Genomic DNA, 18,909 nt, shown 5'->3' on the forward strand with positions numbered 1-18,909 from the left:
CTGGATCCCGTTGGAATTTTAGGGATTTTTCCAGAATTTTTCCCATTTTCCCAGCTTTTTTTGGGAATTTTTGGACCTTTTTAATGCATTTTTCGGGAAATTTTGGGGCTCTTCCAGGTGCTCCTCAGGTCCCAAACCCAGAACATCCCAATAAATTGAATTTCCATGGATTTTTCTGTCATTTCCCCCATTTTTAGGCCATTTTTTGGTTGGTTTTTTGCTATTTTTGGTCATTTTTTCGCTGTTTTGGGGGATTTTTGGGCGTTTCTGTTGTGGAGAACTCAGGGAGGGACCTGGAAAATTTGGGAATTTTGGGATTCCCGGCAGTTTCAGCAACCTGGGCATCCAGTGTGTGAAGAAGAAGGAAATCGAGGCCGCCATCGAGAAGAAGCTGCAGCTGGGCATCGACCCCTTCAAAGGTCAGAATTCCCTTTTTCCTGCCATTCTCCTGCTTTTCCCCATTTCCCCCAAATTTCCTTGGATTTTCCATGCTTTTCCTCTTTTTTTTTCCTTTTTTTCTGGTGTTTTCCCCCCTTTTTTCTCAATTTTTTCCCCATTTTTTGCTATTTTTTTCCTATTTTTTCTCCATTTTTCCCTTGGTTTTTCCCCCTGGATTTCCATATTTTTCCCAATTTTCCTCTCTTTTCCCTGTGGGATTTTCCCCCTTTTTTTGGTGTTTTCCCCCCTTTTTTCTCAATTTTTTCCCCATTTTTTGCTGGTTTTTTTTCCTACTTTTTCTCCATTTTTCCCTTGGTTTTTCCCCCTGGATTTCCATATTTTTCCCAATTTTTCTCTCTTTTCCCTGTGGGATTTTCCCCCTTTTTTTGGTGTTTTTTCCCTCATTTTTTCCTAGTTTCCCCCTCATTTTCCCACTTTTTTCCTTTCCCCCTGTTTTTTCAGTTTCTCCAAGTTTCTCCTGTTTTTTTTTTTCCTTTTTTCCCCCGTTTGGCCAATTTCCCCCCGTTTTTCCCCCTTTTTCCCATGGGCTTTATTCAGAACCACCTTTCCCTGTTTTCTGTCATTTTCCCCTCTTTTTTTCCCCCATTTTTCCCATGTTTTACCCCATTTCCCCCCAGTTTTCTCTGCTTTTCCCCATTTATTCCCAATTTCCCCATTTCTCCCCCCATTTCTGCCTCATTTTTCCCCAATTTTCCCAATTTTTGCCCCATTTTTCCCTGTTTTTCCCCCATTTTCCCCATTTCTCCCCCATTTCTGCCTCATTTTTCCCCAATTTTCCCAATTTTTGCCCCATTTTTCCCTGTTTTTCCCCCATTTTCCCAATTTTTCCCCATTTCTGCCCCATTTTCCCCCAATTTTCGCCCCATTTTTCCCTGTTTTTTCCCCATTTTCCCCATTTTTCTCCATTTGCCCCCATTTTCCCCCCAATTTTCACCCCATTTTTTCCCTGTTTTTTTCCCCATTTTCCCCCATTTTTCTCCATTTGCCCCCATTTTCCCCCCAATTTTCCCCATTTTTCCCTGTTTTTCCCCAATTTCTGCCCATTTCCCCCCAATTTTCCCCATTTCTGCCCCATTTTCCCTGGTTTTCCCCCATTTCCCCCCATTTCTGCCCCATTTTTCCCCCATTTCTGCCCCATTTTCCCCATTTTCTGTCCCCTGGTTTTTCCCATTCCTGCCCCGTTTTCCCAATTTTCTGTCCCACATTTTCCCTGTTCCTGCCCCATTTTTCCCCCTGTTCTGTCCCACATTTTCCCGTTTCTGCCCCATTTTTTTTTCCTCATTTTTCCCCATTTTCTGTCCCACATTTTCCCTGTTTCCCCATTTTCTGTCCCACGTTTTTCCCGTTTCTGCCCCATGTTTTTTCCCCTTTTTCCCCATTTTCTGTCCCACGTTTTCCCCATTTTCTCCATTTTCTGTCCCACGTTTTTGCCCCATTTTCCCCATTTTCTGTCCCACGTTTTTCCCATTCCTGCCCCGTTTTTTCCCCATTTTCTGCCCCATGTTTTTTCCCCATTTTCCCCATTTTCTGTCCCACGTTTTTCCCATTCCTGCCCCGTTTTTTCCCCATTTTCTGCCCCACGTTTTTGCCCCATTTTCCCCATGTTCCGTCCCATGTTTTTGGCCCATTTTCCCCCATTTTCTGTCCCATATTTTTGCCTTTCCTGCCCCGTTTTCCCCATTTTCTGTCCCACATTTTTCCCGTTCCTTCCCCGTTTTTTTGCCATTTTCTGTCCCACGTTTTTGCCCCGTTCTCCCCCATTTTCTGTCCCATATTTTTGCCGTTCCTGCCCCGTTTTCCCCGTGTTCTGTCCCACGTTTTCCCTGTTCCTGCCCTGTTTTCCCCATTTTCTGTCCCATATTTTTGCCCCGTTTTCCCCGTTTTCTGTCCCACGTTTTTCCCCGTTCCTGCCCCATTTTCCCCCTGTTCTGTCCCATGTTTTTGCCGTTCCTGCCCCGTTTTTTCCCCATTTTCTGCCCCATGTTTGTGCCCAATTTTCCCCATTTTCTGTCCCCTGTTTTTTCCCCGTTCCTGCCCCATTTTTCCCCACGTTTTTCCCATTTCTGCCCCCTGTTTTTTCCCCATTTTTCCCCATTTTCTGTCCCCATTTTCCCCGTGTTCTGTCCCACGTTTTTCCCATTCCTGCCCCGTTTTTTCCCCATTTTCTGCCCCATGTTTGTGCCCCATTTTCCCCGTGTTCTGTCCCACGTTTTTCCCATTCCTGCCCCGTTTTTTCCCCATTTTCTGGCCCATGTTTCTACCCCATTTTCCCCATTTTCTGTCCCACGTTTTCCCCGTTCCTGCCCCATTTTCCCCGTGTTCTGTCCCACGTTTTTCCCATTCCTGCCCCGTTTTTTCCCCATTTTCTGCGCCATGTTTCTGCCCCGTTTTCCCCATTTTCTGTTCCACATTTTCCCCGTTCCTGCCCCGTTTTCCCCCTGTTCTGTCCCACATTTTCCCCGTTCCTGCCCCGTTTTTTCCCCATTTTCTGCCCCATATTTTTACCCCGTTTTCCCCCATTATCTGTCCCCTGTTTTTCCCCGTTCCTGCCCCGTTTTCCCCGTGTTCTGACCCACATTTTCTCCATTCCTGCCCCGTTTTCCCCATTTTCTGCCCCATGTTTTTTCCCCGTGTTCTGGCCCACATTTTTCCCGTTCCTGCCCCGTTTTCCCCGTGTTCTGGCCCACGTTTTTGCCGTTTCTGCCCCGTTTCCAGCGGGCTCCCTGCGGAACCACCAGGAGGTCGATCTCAACGTGGTCCGGATTTGCTTCCAGGCCTCGTTCCGGGACCGCGCCGGGATCCCCCGCAGCCTCAGCCCGGTGCTGTCCCAGCCCATCTTCGACAAGAGTGAGTCCCAAAATCCCCCAAATTCACCCCAAAAATGTCCCGGAAATAGCCCAAAAATATCCTGAAAATATCTCAGAATTATCCCCAAAAAAATTCCCAAATATCCCCAAAATTCCCCCCAGAGCCTCAGCCTGGAGCTGTCCCAGCCCAGCTTGGACAAGAGTGAGTCCCAAAATCCCCCAAATTCACCCCAAAAATTTCCTTAAACCAACCCCAAAACCACCCCAAAAATGTCCTGGAAAGATCCCAAAAATATCCTGAAAATATCCCCAAAAAAATCCCAAATATCCCCAAAAATCCCCCCAGAGCCTCAGCCTGGAGCTGTCCCAGCCCATCTTCGACAAGAGTGAGTCCCAAAATCCCCCAAATTCACCCCAGAAATTTCCTTAAACCAACCCCTAAAATGTCCTGGAAATATCCCAAAAATGTCCTGAAAATATCTCAGAATTATCCCCAAAAAATTCCCAAAACAGCCCCAAAAATCCCCCCAGAGCCTCAGCCCGGTGCTGTCCCAGCCCATCTTCGACAAGAGTGAGTCCCAAAATCCCCCAAATTCACCCCAAAAATGTCCTGAAACCAACCCCAAAAATGCCTCTGAAATATCCCAAAAATATCCTGACAATATCTCAGAATTATCCCCAAAAAAAACCCAAATATCCCCAAAATTCCCCCCCTGGAACCTCAGCTCGGACAAGTGTGAGTCTCCAAAAACCGAAAATTTAAAAAAAAAAAAGGAAATCCAAAATAATCCTCCCAAAAATTAAAAAAAAAAAAAAATTTACAAAAAATTACCAAAAAAATTCCCACAAAATTTCAAAAAAAAAATCTGAAAAAAATCCCAATAAATTTAAAAAAAATTCTCCAAAAAATTCCCAAAAAAGTCTCTGAATAATTAAAAAAATCTGGGGAAATCCCCAATAAATTAAAAAAAAAATGTATTTTTTTTTAATTCCCAAAAAATTCCCCCAAAATTCCAAGAAAATTCTAAAAAAATTCTTAAAAAAAAAAAAATTAAATTTTTAAAAATTCCGATAAATTTTCCCCCAAAATAAAAAAAATAATCCCTGAAAAATTCCTCCCAAATTGTTCAAAAATTCTTAAAAAATCCCTCCAAAATTCCCCTAAATTTCCAAAATAATCCCCCAAAAATTCCCTAAAAAATTCCGCAAAAAATCCCCAAAAATTAGAAAAAAAAAAAAATTCCCAAAAAATTCCCAAAAAATCCAAAATAATTCCCCAAAGATTCCAAAATAATCCCTCAAAAATTCCCAAAACATTCCCCCAAAAATCCAAAATAATTCCCTAAAAAATCCCGTAAAATTAAAAAAAAAAAAAATCCCAAAAAATTCCCCAAAAAATCCAACATACTTCCCTAAAAAAATCCCCAAAAATTCCCAAAATATCCCCCAAAAAATCCCGAAACCCCCCCAAAAATCCAAAATAATTCCCTAAAAAATTCCAAAAAATTCAAAATAATCCAAAAAAATTCCCAAAAAATTCCCAAAAAATCGAAAATAATTCACAAAAAATTCCAAAATTTTCCCCCAAAAAATCCAAAAAAATTCCCCCAAAAATCCAAAATAATTCCCAAAAAATTCCCCCAAAATTCCCCAAAAATTCCCCAAAAATCCAAAATCATTCCCTAAAAATTCCAAAATAATCCCCCAAAAATTCCCAAAAAATTCCCCTAAAAATCCAAAATAATTCCCTAAAAAACTCCCAAAAATTAAAAAAAAATCCCAAAAAATTCCCCAAAAAATCCAAAATAATTCCCCCAAAATTCCAAAATTTTCCCCAAAAAAATTCCCCCAAAAATCCAAAATAATTCCCTAAAAATTCCCCAAAAATCCCAAAAGAATTCCCCAAAAATTCCCAAAAAATCCCAAAAAATCCAAAATAATTCCCCCAAAAATTCCAAAATAATCCCCAAAAAATTTCCCCAAAAATCCAAAATAATTCCCAAAAAATTCCCCAAAAATTCCAAAAAAATCCCCCCAAAAATCCCCAAAAATCCAAAATAATTCCCCAAAAATTCCCAAAAAATTCCCCAAAAATTCCCCGAGAATTCCCCGAGAATTCCCCGAGAATTCCCCCAGTTCCCAGTCTCGGGGGGGGTTCCCGACGTTCCGGAACGTTCCAGAATCCACGAACACGTCGGAGCTGCGCATCTGCCGCATGAACAAAGAGAGCGGCCCCTGCACGGGCGGGGAGGAGCTCTACCTGCTCTGCGACAAGGTCCAGAAAGGTACTGGGCACACCTGGGCACACCTGGGCACAGCTGGGATCACACCTGGGCACACCTGGGGGCACAGCTGGGCGGGGAGGAGCTCTACCTGCTCTGCGACAAGGTCCAGAAAGGTACCGGGCACACCTGGGCACACCTGGGCACACCTGGGGGCACACCTGGGTACAGCTGGGATCACACCTGGGCACACCTGGGGGCACAGCTGGGCGGGGAGGAGCTCTACCTGCTCTGCGACAAGGTCCAGAAAGGTACCGGGCACACCTGGGCACACCTGGGCACACCTGGGGGCACACCTGGGCACACCTGGGTACAGCTGGGATCACACCTGGGCAGACCTGGGGGCACAGCTGGGCGGGGAGGAGCTCTACCTGCTCTGCGACAAGGTCCAGAAAGGTACCGGGCACACCTGGGCACACCTGGGCACAGCTGGGATCGCACCTGGGCACACCTGGGCACACCTGGGCACACCTGGGATCACACCTGGGCACACCTGGGGGCACAGCTGGGCGGGGAGGAGCTCTACCTGCTCTGCGACAAGGTCCAGAAAGGTACTGGGCACACCTGGGCACACCTGGGGGCACAGCTGGGCACACCTGGGTACAGCTGGGATCGCAGCTGGGCAAACCTGGGCACAGCTGGGATTGCACCTGAGCACACCTGAGCACACCTGGGCACACCTGGGCACACCTGGGATCGCACCTGGGATCACCTAGGCACACCTGGGCACACCTGGGCACACCTGGGATCACACCTGGGCACACCTGGGATCACACCTGGGCACACCTGGGGGCACAGCTGGGCGGGGAGGAGCTCTACCTGCTCTGCGACAAGGTCCAGAAAGGTACCGGGCACACCTGGGCACACCTGGGCACACCTGGGATCACACCTGGGCACAGCTGGGCACACCTGGGCACACCTGGGATCACACCTGGGCACACCTGGGATCACACCTGGGATCACACCTGGGCACACCTGGGCACACCTGGGCACAGCTGGGCACACCTGGGATCGCACCTGGGCACACCTGGGGGCACAGCTGGGCAGGGAGGAGCTCTACCTGCTCTGCGACAAGGTCCAGAAAGGTACTGGGCACACCTGGCACACCTGGGCACACCTGGGCACACCTGGGCACACCTGGGCACAGCTGGGCACAGCTGGGATCACACCTGGGCACACCTGGGCACAGCTGGGCACAGCTGGGATCACACCTGGGCACACCTGGGCACAGCTGGGCACACCTGGGAGGAGTTCAGGGATAGCTGGACACATCTGGGGCACCTCCCCCCTTCCCAACCCAAATCCCAAATTCAAATCCCACATTCCCAAATCCCAAATCCTGAATTACCAAATTCCCCGATCCCACATTCCCAAATCCCCATTCCCAAATTCCCGATCCCAAATCCCAAATTCCCAAATCCCCAAATCCCACGTTCCCAAATCCCACATTCCCAAATCCCACATTCCCATATCCCATTCCCGATCCCAAATCCCGCATTCCCGAATTCCCGAATTCCCAGGGAATTCCTGCTCTGTTCCAGAGGACATCGCAGTGATTTTCCACAAGGAGCCCTGGGAGGCTCGGGCCGATCCCTCCCATACCCCAATCCCACATTCCCATACCCCGATCCCATTCCCAATCCCACATTCCCAAATCCCAAATTCCCAAATTCCCGAATTCCCAAGGAATTCCCGCTCTTTCCCAGAGGACATCGCGGTGATTTTCCGCAAGGAGCCCTGGGAGGCGCGCGCCGATCCCTCCCATACCCCGATCCCGATCCCATACCCCGATCCCACATTCCCATATCCCATTCCCAATCCCAAATTCCCAAATCCCACATTCCCAAATTCCCGAATTCCCAGGGAATTCCCGCTCTTTTCCAGAGGACATTGCGGTGATTTTCCGCAAGGAGCCCTGGGAGGCGCGGGCCGATCCCTCCCATACCCCCATCCCGATCCCAATCCCGATCCCACATTCCCATACCCCGATCCCACATTCCCAAATCCCACATTCCCACATCCCCAAATCCCACATTCCCACATTCCCAAATTGCCGAATTCCCAGGGAATTCCCGCTCTTTTCCAGAGGACATCGCGGTGATTTTCCGCAAGGAGCCCTGGGAGGCGCGCGCCGATCCCTCCCATACCCCGATCTCGATCCCACATTCCCATACCCCGATCCCATTCCCGATCCCAAATCCCACATTCCCAAATTCCCAAATCCCACATTCCCGAATTCCCGAATTCCCAGGGAATTCCCGCTCTTTCCCAGAGGACATCGCGGTGATTTTCCGCAAGGAGCCCTGGGAGGCGCGCGCCGATCCCTCCCATACCCCGATCCCGATCCCATTCCCGATCCCAAATCCCACGTTCCCAAATCCCACATTCCCAAATCCCACATTCCCACATTCCCAAATTCCCAAATTCCCGAATTCCCAGGGAATTCCCGCTCTTTCCCAGAGGACATTGCGGTGATTTTCCGCAAGGAGCCCTGGGAGGCGCGCGCCGATCCCTCCCATACCCCCATCCCGATCCCAATCCCGATCCCACATTCCCGATCCCACATTCCCACATTCCCAAATTCCCGAATTCCCAGGGAATTCCCGCTCTTTTCCAGAGGACATCGCGGTGATTTTCCGCAAGGAGCCCTGGGAGGCGCGCGCCGATTTCTCGCAGGCCGACGTTCACCGGCAGGTGGCGATCGTGCTGCGCACGCCGCCCTACGCGCACCTGGAGCTGCGCGAGCCCGTGCAGGTGGAGGTGTTCCTGCAGCGCCTCACCGACAGCGTCCGCAGCGAGGGGTTCCGCTTCACCTACCTGCCCCGGGACACCGGTACCACCGGGGGTAGCACCGGGATAACGGGGGTGGGGTACCGGGAACACCTGGGGATAACTGGGGTGGGGTAATGGGAACACCTGGGCTGAGGGTGCAGGTGCAGGTACAGGTGCAGGTGGAGGTGTTCCTGCAGCGCCTCACCGACAGCGTCAGGAGCGAAGGGTTCCGCTTCACCTACCTGCCCCGGGACACCGGTACCGCCGGGGATAGCACCGGGATAACGGGGGTGGGGTACCGGGAACACCTGGGCTGAGGGTGCAGGTGCAGGTGCAGGTGCAGGTGGAGGTGTTCCTGCAGCGCCTCACCGACAGCGTCAGGAGTGAAGGGTTCCGCTTCACCTACCTGCCCCGGGACACCGGTACCGCCGGGATAACGGGGATGGGTACCGGGAACACCTGGGGATAACGGGGGTGGGGTACCGGGAACACCTGGGCTGAGGGTGCAGGTGCAGGTACAGGTGCAGGTGGAGGTGTTCCTGCAGCGCCTCACCGACAGCGTCAGGAGTGAAGGGTTCCGCTTCACCTACCTGCCCCGGGACACCGGTACCGCCGTGGATAGCACCGGGATAACGGGGATGGGGTACCGGGAACACCTGGGGGTAACGGGGATGGGTACCGGGAACACCTGGGCTGAGGGTGCAGGTGCAGGTACAGGTGCAGGTGGAGGTGCAGGTGCAGGTGGAGGTGTTCCTGCAGCGCCTCACCGACAGCGTCAGGAGTGAAGGGTTCCGCTTCACCTACCTGCCCCGGGACACCGGTACCACCGGGGGTAGCACCGGGATAACGGGGCTGGGGTACCGGGAACACCTGGGCTGAGGGTGCAGGTACAGGTACAGGTACAGGTGCAGGTGGAGGTGTTCCTGCAGCGCCTCACCGACAGCGTCCGGAGCGAGGGGTTCCGCTTCACCTACCTGCCCCGGGACACCGGTACCGCCGGGATAACGGGGATGGGGTACCGGGAACACCTGGGGGTAACGGGGAAGGGGTACCGGGAACACCTGGGCTGAGTGTGCAGGTGCAGGTACAGGTGCAGGTGGAGGTGTTCCTGCAGCGCCTCACCGACAGCGTCCGGAGCGAGGGCTTCCGCTTCACCTACCTGCCCCGGGACACCGGTACCGCCGGGGGTAGCACCGGGATAACGGGGGTGGGGTACCGGGAACACCTGGGGATAACGGGGATGGGTACCGGGAACACCTGGGCTGAGGGTGCAGGTGCAGGTACAGGTACAGGTGGAGGTGTTCCTGCAGCGCCTCACCGACAGCGTCAGGAGCGAGGGGTTCCGCTTCACCTACCTGCCCCGGGACACCGGTACCGCCGGGATAACGGGGATGGGTACCGGGAACACCTGGGGGTAACGAGGGTGGGGTACCGGGAACACCTGGGCTGAGGGTGCAGGTACAGGTGCAGGTGGAGGTGTTCCTGCAGCGCCTCACCGACAGCGTCAGGAGTGAAGGGTTCCGCTTCACCTACCTGCCCCGGGACACCGGTACCGCCGGGGATAGCACCGGGATAACGGGGGTGGGGTACCGGGAACACCTGGGCTGAGGGTGCAGGTACAGGTGCAGGTGGAGGTGTTCCTGCAGCGCCTCACCGACAGCGTCAGGAGTGAAGGGTTCCGCTTCACCTACCTGCCCCGGGACACCGGTACCGCCGTGGATAGCACCGGGATAACGGGGATGGGGTACCGGGAACACCTGGGGGTAACGGGGATGGGTACCGGGAACACCTGGGCTGAGGGTGCAGGTGCAGGTACAGGTGCAGGTGGAGGTGCAGGTGCAGGTGGAGGTGTTCCTGCAGCGCCTCACCGACAGCGTCAGGAGTGAAGGGTTCCGCTTCACCTACCTGCCCCGGGACACCGGTACCACCGGGGGTAGCACCGGGATAACGGGGCTGGGGTACCGGGAACACCTGGGCTGAGGGTGCAGGTACAGGTACAGGTACAGGTGCAGGTGGAGGTGTTCCTGCAGCGCCTCACCGACAGCGTCCGGAGCGAGGGGTTCCGCTTCACCTACCTGCCCCGGGACACCGGTACCGCCGGGATAACGGGGATGGGGTACCGGGAACACCTGGGGGTAACGGGGAAGGGGTACCGGGAACACCTGGGCTGAGTGTGCAGGTGCAGGTACAGGTGCAGGTGGAGGTGTTCCTGCAGCGCCTCACCGACAGCGTCCGGAGCGAGGGCTTCCGCTTCACCTACCTGCCCCGGGACACCGGTACCGCCGGGGGTAGCACCGGGATAACGGGGGTGGGGTACCGGGAACACCTGGGGATAACGGGGATGGGTACCGGGAACACCTGGGCTGAGGGTGCAGGTGCAGGTACAGGTACAGGTGGAGGTGTTCCTGCAGCGCCTCACCGACAGCGTCAGGAGCGAGGGGTTCCGCTTCACCTACCTGCCCCGGGACACCGGTACCGCCGGGATAACGGGGATGGGTACCGGGAACACCTGGGGGTAACGAGGGTGGGGTACCGGGAACACCTGGGCTGAGGGTGCAGGTACAGGTGCAGGTGGAGGTGTTCCTGCAGCGCCTCACCGACAGCGTCAGGAGTGAAGGGTTCCGCTTCACCTACCTGCCCCGGGACACCGGTACCGCCGGGGATAGCACCGGGATAACGGGGGTGGGGTACCGGGAACACCTGGGCTGAGGGTGCAGGTACAGGTGGAGGTGGAGGTGTTCCTGCAGCGCCTCACCGACAGCGTCAGGAGTGAAGGGTTCCGCTTCACCTACCTGCCCCGGGACACCGGTACCGCCGGGATAACGGGGATGGGTACCGGGAACACCTGGGGATAACGGGGGTGGGGTACCGGGAACACCTGGGCTGAGGGTGCAGGTGCCGGTACAGGTACAGGTGGAGGTGTTCCTGCAGCGCCTCACCGACAGCGTCCGCAGTGAAGGGTTCCGCTTCACCTACCTGCCCCGGGACACCGGTACCACCGGGGATAGCACCGGGATAACGGGGGTGGGGTACCGGGAACACCTGGGCTGAGGGTGCAGGTACAGGTGCAGGTGGAGGTGTTCCTGCAGCGCCTCACCGACAGCGTCAGGAGTGAAGGGTTCCGCTTCACCTACCTGCCCCGGGACACCGGTACTGCCGGGGGTGGGGCACCGGGAACACCTGAGGATAACAGGGATGGGTACCGGGAACACCTGGGCTGAGGGTGCAGGTACAGGTGCAGATGCAGGTGGAGGTGTTCCTGCAGCGCCTCACCGACAGCGTCAGGAGTGAAGGGTTCCGCTTCACCTACCTGCCCCGGGACACCGGTACCACCGGGGATAGCACCGGGATAACGGGGGTGGGGTACCGGGAACACCTGGGCTGAGGGTGCAGGTACAGGTGCAGGTGGAGGTGTTCCTGCAGCGCCTCACCGACAGCGTCCGGAGCGAGGGGTTCCGCTTCACCTACCTGCCCCGGGACACCGGTACCACCGGGATAACGGGGATGGGTACCGGGAACACCTGGGGGTAACGGGGATGGGTACCGGGAACACCTGGGCTGAGGGTGCAGGTACAGGTACAGGTGCAGGTGGAGGTGTTCCTGCAGCGCCTCACCGACAGCGTCCGCAGCGAAGGGTTCCGCTTCACCTACCTGCCCCGGGACACCGGTACCACCGGGGACAGCACCGGGATAACGGGGATGGGGTACCGGGAACACCTGGGCTGAGGGTGCAGGTACAGGTGCAGGTGGAGGTGTTCCTGCAGCGCCTCACCGACAGCGTCCGCAGCGAGGGCTTCCGCTTCACCTACCTGCCCCGGGACACCGGTACCGCCGGGATAACGGGGATGGGTACCGGGAACACCTGGGGGTAACGAGGGTGGGGTACCGGGAACACCTGGGCTGAGGGTGCAGGTACAGGTACAGGTGCAGGTGGAGGTGTTCCTGCAGCGCCTCACCGACAGCGTCAGGAGTGAAGGGTTCCGCTTCACCTACCTGCCCCGGGACACCGGTACCGCCGGGATAACGGGGATGGGTACCGGGAACACCTGGGGATAACGGGGGTGGGGTACCGGGAACACCTGGGCTGAGGGTGCAGGTACAGGTGCAGGTGGAGGTGTTCCTGCAGCGCCTCACCGACAGCGTCAGGAGTGAAGGGTTCCGCTTCACCTACCTGCCCCGGGACACCGGTACCGCCGGGGGTAGCACCGGGATAACGGGGGTGGGGTACCGGGAACACCTGGGCTGAGGGTGCAGGTACAGGTGCAGGTGGAGGTGCAGGTGGAGGTGTTCCTGCAGCGCCTCACCGACAGCGTCCGCAGCGAGGGCTTCCGCTTCACCTACCTGCCCCGGGACACCGGTACCACCGGGGATAGCACCGGGATAACGGGGGTGGGGTACCGGGAACACCTGGGGGTAACGGGGGTGGGGTACCGGGAACACCTGGGCTGAGGGTGCAGGTACAGGTACAGGTACAGGTGCAGGTGCAGGTGCAGGTGGAGGTGTTCCTGCAGCGCCTCACTGACAGCGTCCGCAGCGAGGGGTTCCGCTTCACCTACCTGCCCCGGGACACCGGTACCGCCGGGATAACGGGGATAGGTACCGGGAACACCTGGGGATAACGGGGGTGGCGTACCGGGAACACCTGGGCTGAGGGTGCAGGTACAGGTGCAGGTACAGGTGCAGGTGGAGGTGTTCCTGCAGCGCCTCACCGACAGCGTCAGGAGTGAAGGGTTCCGCTTCACCTACCTGCCCCGGGACACCGGTACCACCGGGGATAGCACCGGGATAACGGGGGTGGGGTACCGGGAACACCTGGGCTGAGGGTGCAGGTACAGGTACAGGTGCAGGTGCAGGTGTTCCTGCAGCGCCTCACCGACAGCGTCCGGAGTGAAGGGTTCCGCTTCACCTACCTGCCCCGGGACACCGGTACCACCGGTGACAGCACCGGGATAACGGGGATGGGGTACCGGGAACACCTGGGCTGAGGGTGCAGGTACAGGTACAGGTACAGGTACAGGTACAGGTGCAGGTGGAGGTGTTCCTGCAGCGCCTCACCGACAGCGTCCGCAGCGAAGGGTTCCGCTTCACCTACCTGCCCCGGGACACCGGTACCGCCGGGATAACGGGGGATGGGTACCGGGATAACGAGGGTGGGGTACCGGGAACACCTGGGCTGAGGGTACAGGCGCAGGTACAGGTACAGGTGCAGGTGCAGGTGGAGGTGTTCCTGCAGCGCCTCACCGACAGCGTCAGGAGTGAAGGGTTCCGCTTCACCTACCTGCCCCGGGACACCGGTACCACCGGGATAACGGGGATGGGTACCGGGAACACCTGGGCTGAGGGTGCAGGTACAGGTGCAGGTGCAGGTGGAGGTGTTCCTGCAGCGCCTCACCGACAGCGTCAGGAGCAAAGGGTTCCGCTTCACCTACCTGCCCCGGGACACCGGTACTGCCGGGGGTGGGGCACCGGGAACACCTGAGGATAACAGGGATGGGGTACCGGGAACACCTGGGCTGAGGGTGCAGGTGCAGGTGCAGGTGGAGGTGTTCCTGCAGCGCCTCACCGACAGCGTCAGGAGTGAAGGGTTCCGCTTCACCTACCTGCCCCGGGACACCGGTACCACCGGGGATAGCACCGGGATAACGGGGGTGGGGTACCGGGAACACCTGGGCTGAGGGTGCAGGTGCAGGTACAGGTGCAGGTGGAGGTGTTCCTGCAGCGCCTCACCGACAGCGTCCGCAGTGAGGGCTTCCGCTTCACCTACCTGCCCCGGGACACCGGTACCACCGGGGATAGCACTGGGATAACGGGGGTGGGGTACCGGGAACACCTGGGGATAACGGGGGTGGGGTACCGGGAACACCTGGGCTGAGGGTGCAGGTGCAGGTACAGGTACAGGTGGAGGTGTTCCTGCAGCGCCTCACCGACAGCGTCCGCAGTGAAGGGTTCCGCTTCACCTACCTGCCCCGGGACACCGGTACCGCCGGGATAACGGGGATGGGTACCGGGAACACCTGGGGATAACGGGGATGGGTACCGGGAACACCTGAGGGTAACGGGGATGGGTACCGGGAACACCTGAGGGTAACGGGGATGGGTACCGGGAACACCTGGGCTGAGGGTGCAGGTACAGGTGCAGGTGCAGGTGCAGGTACAGGTGGAGGTGTTCCTGCAGCGCCTCACCGACAGCGTCAGGAGCGAGGGGTTCCGCTTCACCTACCTGCCCCGGGACACCGGTACCACCGGGGGTGGGGTACCGGGATAACGGGGATGGGGTACCGGGAACACCTGGGGATAACGGGGGTGGGGTACCGGGAACACCTGGGCTGAGGGAGCAGGTACAGGTACAGGTACAGGTGGAGGTGTTCCTGCAGCGCCTCACCGACAGCGTCAGGAGCGAAGGGTTCCGCTTCACCTACCTGCCCCGGGACACCGGTACCACCGGGATAACGGGGATGGGTACCGGGAACACCTGGGGATAACGGTGGTGGGGTACCGGGAACACCTGGGCTGAGGGTGCAGGTACAGGTGCAGGTGCAGGTGCAGGTGTTCCTGCAGCGCCTCACCGACAGCGTCAGGAGCGAAGGGTTCCGCTTCACCTACCTGCCCCGGGACACCGGTACCACCAGGGATAGCACCGGGATAACGGGGGTGGGGTACCGGGAACACCTGGGGATAACGGGGGTGGGGTAATGGGAACACCTGGGCTGAGGGTGCAGGTACAGGTGCAGGTACAGGTACAGGTACAGGTGCAGGTGCAGGTGGAGGTGTTCCTGCAGCGCCTCACCGACAGCGTCAGGAGTGAAGGGTTCCGCTTCACCTACCTGCCCCGGGACACCGGTACCGCCGGGATAACGGGGATGGGTACCGGGAACACCTGGGGATAACGGGGGTGGGGTACCGGGAACACCTGGGCTGAGGGTGCAGGTACAGGTGCAGGTGGAGGTGTTCCTGCAGCGCCTCACCGACAGCGTCAGGAGTGAAGGGTTCCGCTTCACCTACCTGCCCCGGGACACCGGTACCGCCGGGATAACGGGGATGGGTACCGGGAACACCTGGGGGTAACGGGGGTGGGGTACCGGGAACACCTGGGCTGAGGGTGCAGGTACAGGTGCAGGTGGAGGTGTTCCTGCAGCGCCTCACCGACAGCGTCCGCAGCGAGGGCTTCCGCTTCACCTACCTGCCCCGGGACACCGGTACCACCGGGGGTAGCACCGGGATAACGGGGGTGGGGTACCTGGAACACCTGGGCTGAGGGTGCAGGTACAGGTGCAGGTACAGGTGCAGGTACAGGTGCAGGTGGAGGTGTTCCTGCAGCGCCTCACCGACAGCGTCAGGAGTGAAGGGTTCCGCTTCACCTACCTGCCCCGGGACACCGGTACCACCGGGATAACGGGGGTGGGGTACCGGGAACACCTGGGGGTAACGAGGGTGGGGTACCGGGAACACCTGGGCTGAGGGTGCAGGTACAGGTGGAGGTGGAGGTGTTCCTGCAGCGCCTCACCGACAGCGTCCGCAGTGAAGGGTTCCGCTTCACCTACCTGCCCCGGGACACCGGTACCGCCGGGATAACGGGGATGGGTACCGGGAACACCTGGGGGTAACGGGGATGGGTACCGGGAACACCTGGGCTGAGGGTGCAGGTACAGGTACAGGTGCAGGTGCAGGTACAGGTACAAGTACAGGTACAGGTACAGGTACAGACACAGGTGCAGGTACAGGTGCAGGTACAGACACAGGTACAGGTACAGGTACAGGTGCAGGTACAGGGACAGGTACAGACACAGGTACAGGTACAGACACAGGTACAGACACAGGTACAGGTGCAGGTACAGACACAGGTGCAGACACAGGTACAGACACAGGTACAGACACAGGTGCAGGTACAGGTGCAGGTGCAGGTACAGGTGCAGGTACAGACACAGGTGCAGGTACAGACACAGGTACAGACACAGGTACAGACACAGGTACAGGTACAGGTACAGGTGCAGGTACAGGTGCAGGTACAGGTGCAGGTGCAGGTACAGGGACAGGTGGAGATGTAGGTACAGGTACAGGGACAGGTACAGGGACAGGTGCCCCTGGGGAATGGATAACCAGCGGGAATGCCGGGAATGCCGGGGTTGGTGGTCGATCCCAGTGTTCCCGGTAACATTTCCCGGTGTTCTCCGGTGCAATTCCCGGTATTCCCCAGTGCAATTCCCGGTGTTCTCCGGTGCAATTCCCGGTGTTCTCCGGTGCAATTCCCAGTATTCCCCGGTGCAATTCCCAGTGCAATTCCGGTGTAACTCCCAGTGTATTTCCCGGTGTAACTCCCAGTGTATTTCCCGGTGTATTTCCCGGTGAATCTCTCGGTAAATTCCCGGGGTAAGTCCCGGTATTTCCCAGTGTAACTGCCGGTGAAGTTCCCGGTGTCACTCCCGGTGTAACTCCCGGTGTTTCCGGGTGCAACTCTCGGTATTTCCCGGTGTCACTCCCGGTGTGATTCCCAGTAATTCCCGGTGTAACTCCCGGTGTATTTCCTGGTGTAACTCCCGGTAATTCCCAGTGTCACTCCCGGTGTATTTCCCGGTAACTCCCGGTGTATTTCCTGGTGTAACTCCCGGTGTAACTCCCGGTATTTCCTGGTAATTCCCGGTGTCACTCCCGGTGATTCCCGGTGTGATTCCCGGTGTCACTCCCGGTGTGATTCCCGGTGTGATTCCCGGTGTAATTCCCGGTGTCACTCCCGGTGTGATTCCCGGTGTGATTCCCGGTGTGATTCCCGGTGTAATTCCCGGTGTCACTCCCGGTGTGACTCCCGGTGTGATTCCCGGTGTGATTCCCGGTGTCACTCCCGGTGTGATTCCCGGTGCGATTCCCGGTGTCACTCCCGGTGTGATTCCCGGTGTGATTCCCGGTGTGATTCCCGGTGTAATTCCCGGTGTCACTCCCGGTGTCACTCCCGGTGTCACTCCCGGTGTGATTCCCGGTGTGATTCCCGGTGTCACTCCCGGTGTGATTCCCGGTGCGATTCCCGGTGTCACTCCCGGTGTGATTCCCGGTGCGATTCCCGGTGTCACTCCCGGTGTCACTCCCGGTGTGATTCCCGGTGTGATTCCCGGTGTGATTCCCGGTGTGATTCCCGGTGTCCCCCCCGCAGACGCGTACCGGGTGCAGGTGAAGCGCAAGCGGGGAATGCCCGACCTGCTGGAGGAGCTCTCGGGGACAGGTGGGACTGGGAGGGACTGGGGGGAACTGGGAGGGACTGGGATCAGACTGGGAGGGACTGGGGGGGACTGGGATGGACTGGGAGGGACTGGGAGGGAACTGGGAGGGAACTGGGGGGAACTGGGATGGGATTGGGGGGAACTGGGAGGGACTGGGAGGGACTGGGGGGGACTGGGATCAAACTGGGAGGGACTGGGAGGGACTGGGAGGGGATGGGATGGACTGGGATGGACTGGGAGGGACTGGGATGGACTGGGACAAACTGGGATCAAACTGGGAGGGACTGGGATGGGATTGGGAGGGACTGGGATCAAACTGGAAGGGACTGGGAGAGACTGGGTTGGACTGGGAGGGACTGGGATCAAACTGGGAGGGACTGGGAGGGGATGGGATGGACTGGGGATGGACTGGGAGGGACTGGGATCAAACTGGGAGGGACTGGGGGGGAACTGGGAGGGGATGGGATGGACTGGGAGGGACTGGGATCAAACTGGGAGGGATTTGGGGGAATTTGGGGCTAAATTAAGGGGAATTTGAGGGGATTTGGGGAGAATTTGGGGGAATTTTGGGGGGATTTGAGGAGATTCGGCAGGAATTTGGGGATTTGGGGGGATATGTCATAAATTTGGGGGGGATTTTGGGGGGATTTTGGGGATTTTGGGGGATTTGTGATAAATTTGGGGGGATTTTGCAGGATTTGTGATAAATTTGGGGGGATTTTGGGGGGATTTGGGGGGATTTGTGATAAATTTGGGGGATTTTGGGGGATTTGTGATAAATTTGGGATGATTTTGGGGGGAGTTTGGGGATTTTGGGGGATTTGTGATAAATTTGGGGGGATTTTGGGGGGATTTGGGGGATTTTGGGGATTTTGGGGGATTTGTGATAAATTTGGGGGGATTTTGGGGGATTTGTGATAAATTTGGGATGATTTTGGGGGGAGTTTGGGGATTTTGGGGGATTTGTGATAAATTTGGGGGGATTTTGGGGGGATTTGGGGGATTTTGGGGGATTTTTGATAAATTTTGGGGGATTTTGGGGGGGTTTTGGGGATTTTGGGGGATTTGTGATAAATTTGGGGGGATTTTGGGGGGATTTTGGGGGATTTGGGGGAACTGACCCCCCCTTTCCCCCCAGACCCGTTCGGGATCGAGGCCAAGAGGAGGAAGAAGCCCCCGGGGTACCTGGAGCACTTCATCCCCCTGGGCCCCGCAGGTGCCACCCCTGACCCCCCAAATCCCCAATTTTCACCCCCAAACCCCCACATTTCTCTCCTCAAAATCCAATTTTTACCCCCAAAATTCCCATTTCCCCCCAAAATTCCCAATTTCCCACCCAAAATTCCCAATTTTCCCCCCAGAATCCCCATTTTTCCCTGT

At 56.8% G+C, this 18,909-nt stretch overlaps 1 protein-coding gene across 1 annotated transcript in view; it reads left to right on the top strand.

The window, feature by feature from the left end:
• Positions 1-18,909, top strand: part of RELB (RELB proto-oncogene, NF-kB subunit) — a 30,424-nt gene that overhangs the window by 6,651 nt on the left and 4,864 nt on the right. The window contains exons 3-8 of the mRNA XM_059872546.1: positions 328-419; positions 3,175-3,306; positions 5,447-5,551; positions 8,166-8,381; positions 17,463-17,531; positions 18,668-18,745. Coding sequence (XP_059728529.1) covers positions 328-419; positions 3,175-3,306; positions 5,447-5,551; positions 8,166-8,381; positions 17,463-17,531; positions 18,668-18,745 — 692 coding nt within the window. The remainder of the gene's footprint in view (positions 1-327; positions 420-3,174; positions 3,307-5,446; positions 5,552-8,165; positions 8,382-17,462; positions 17,532-18,667; positions 18,746-18,909) is intronic.

The sequence above is a fragment of the Haemorhous mexicanus genome, chromosome 36, assembly GCF_027477595.1.
Source record: "Haemorhous mexicanus isolate bHaeMex1 chromosome 36, bHaeMex1.pri, whole genome shotgun sequence".
In the NCBI taxonomy this organism is placed as follows: Eukaryota; Metazoa; Chordata; class Aves; order Passeriformes; family Fringillidae; genus Haemorhous; species Haemorhous mexicanus.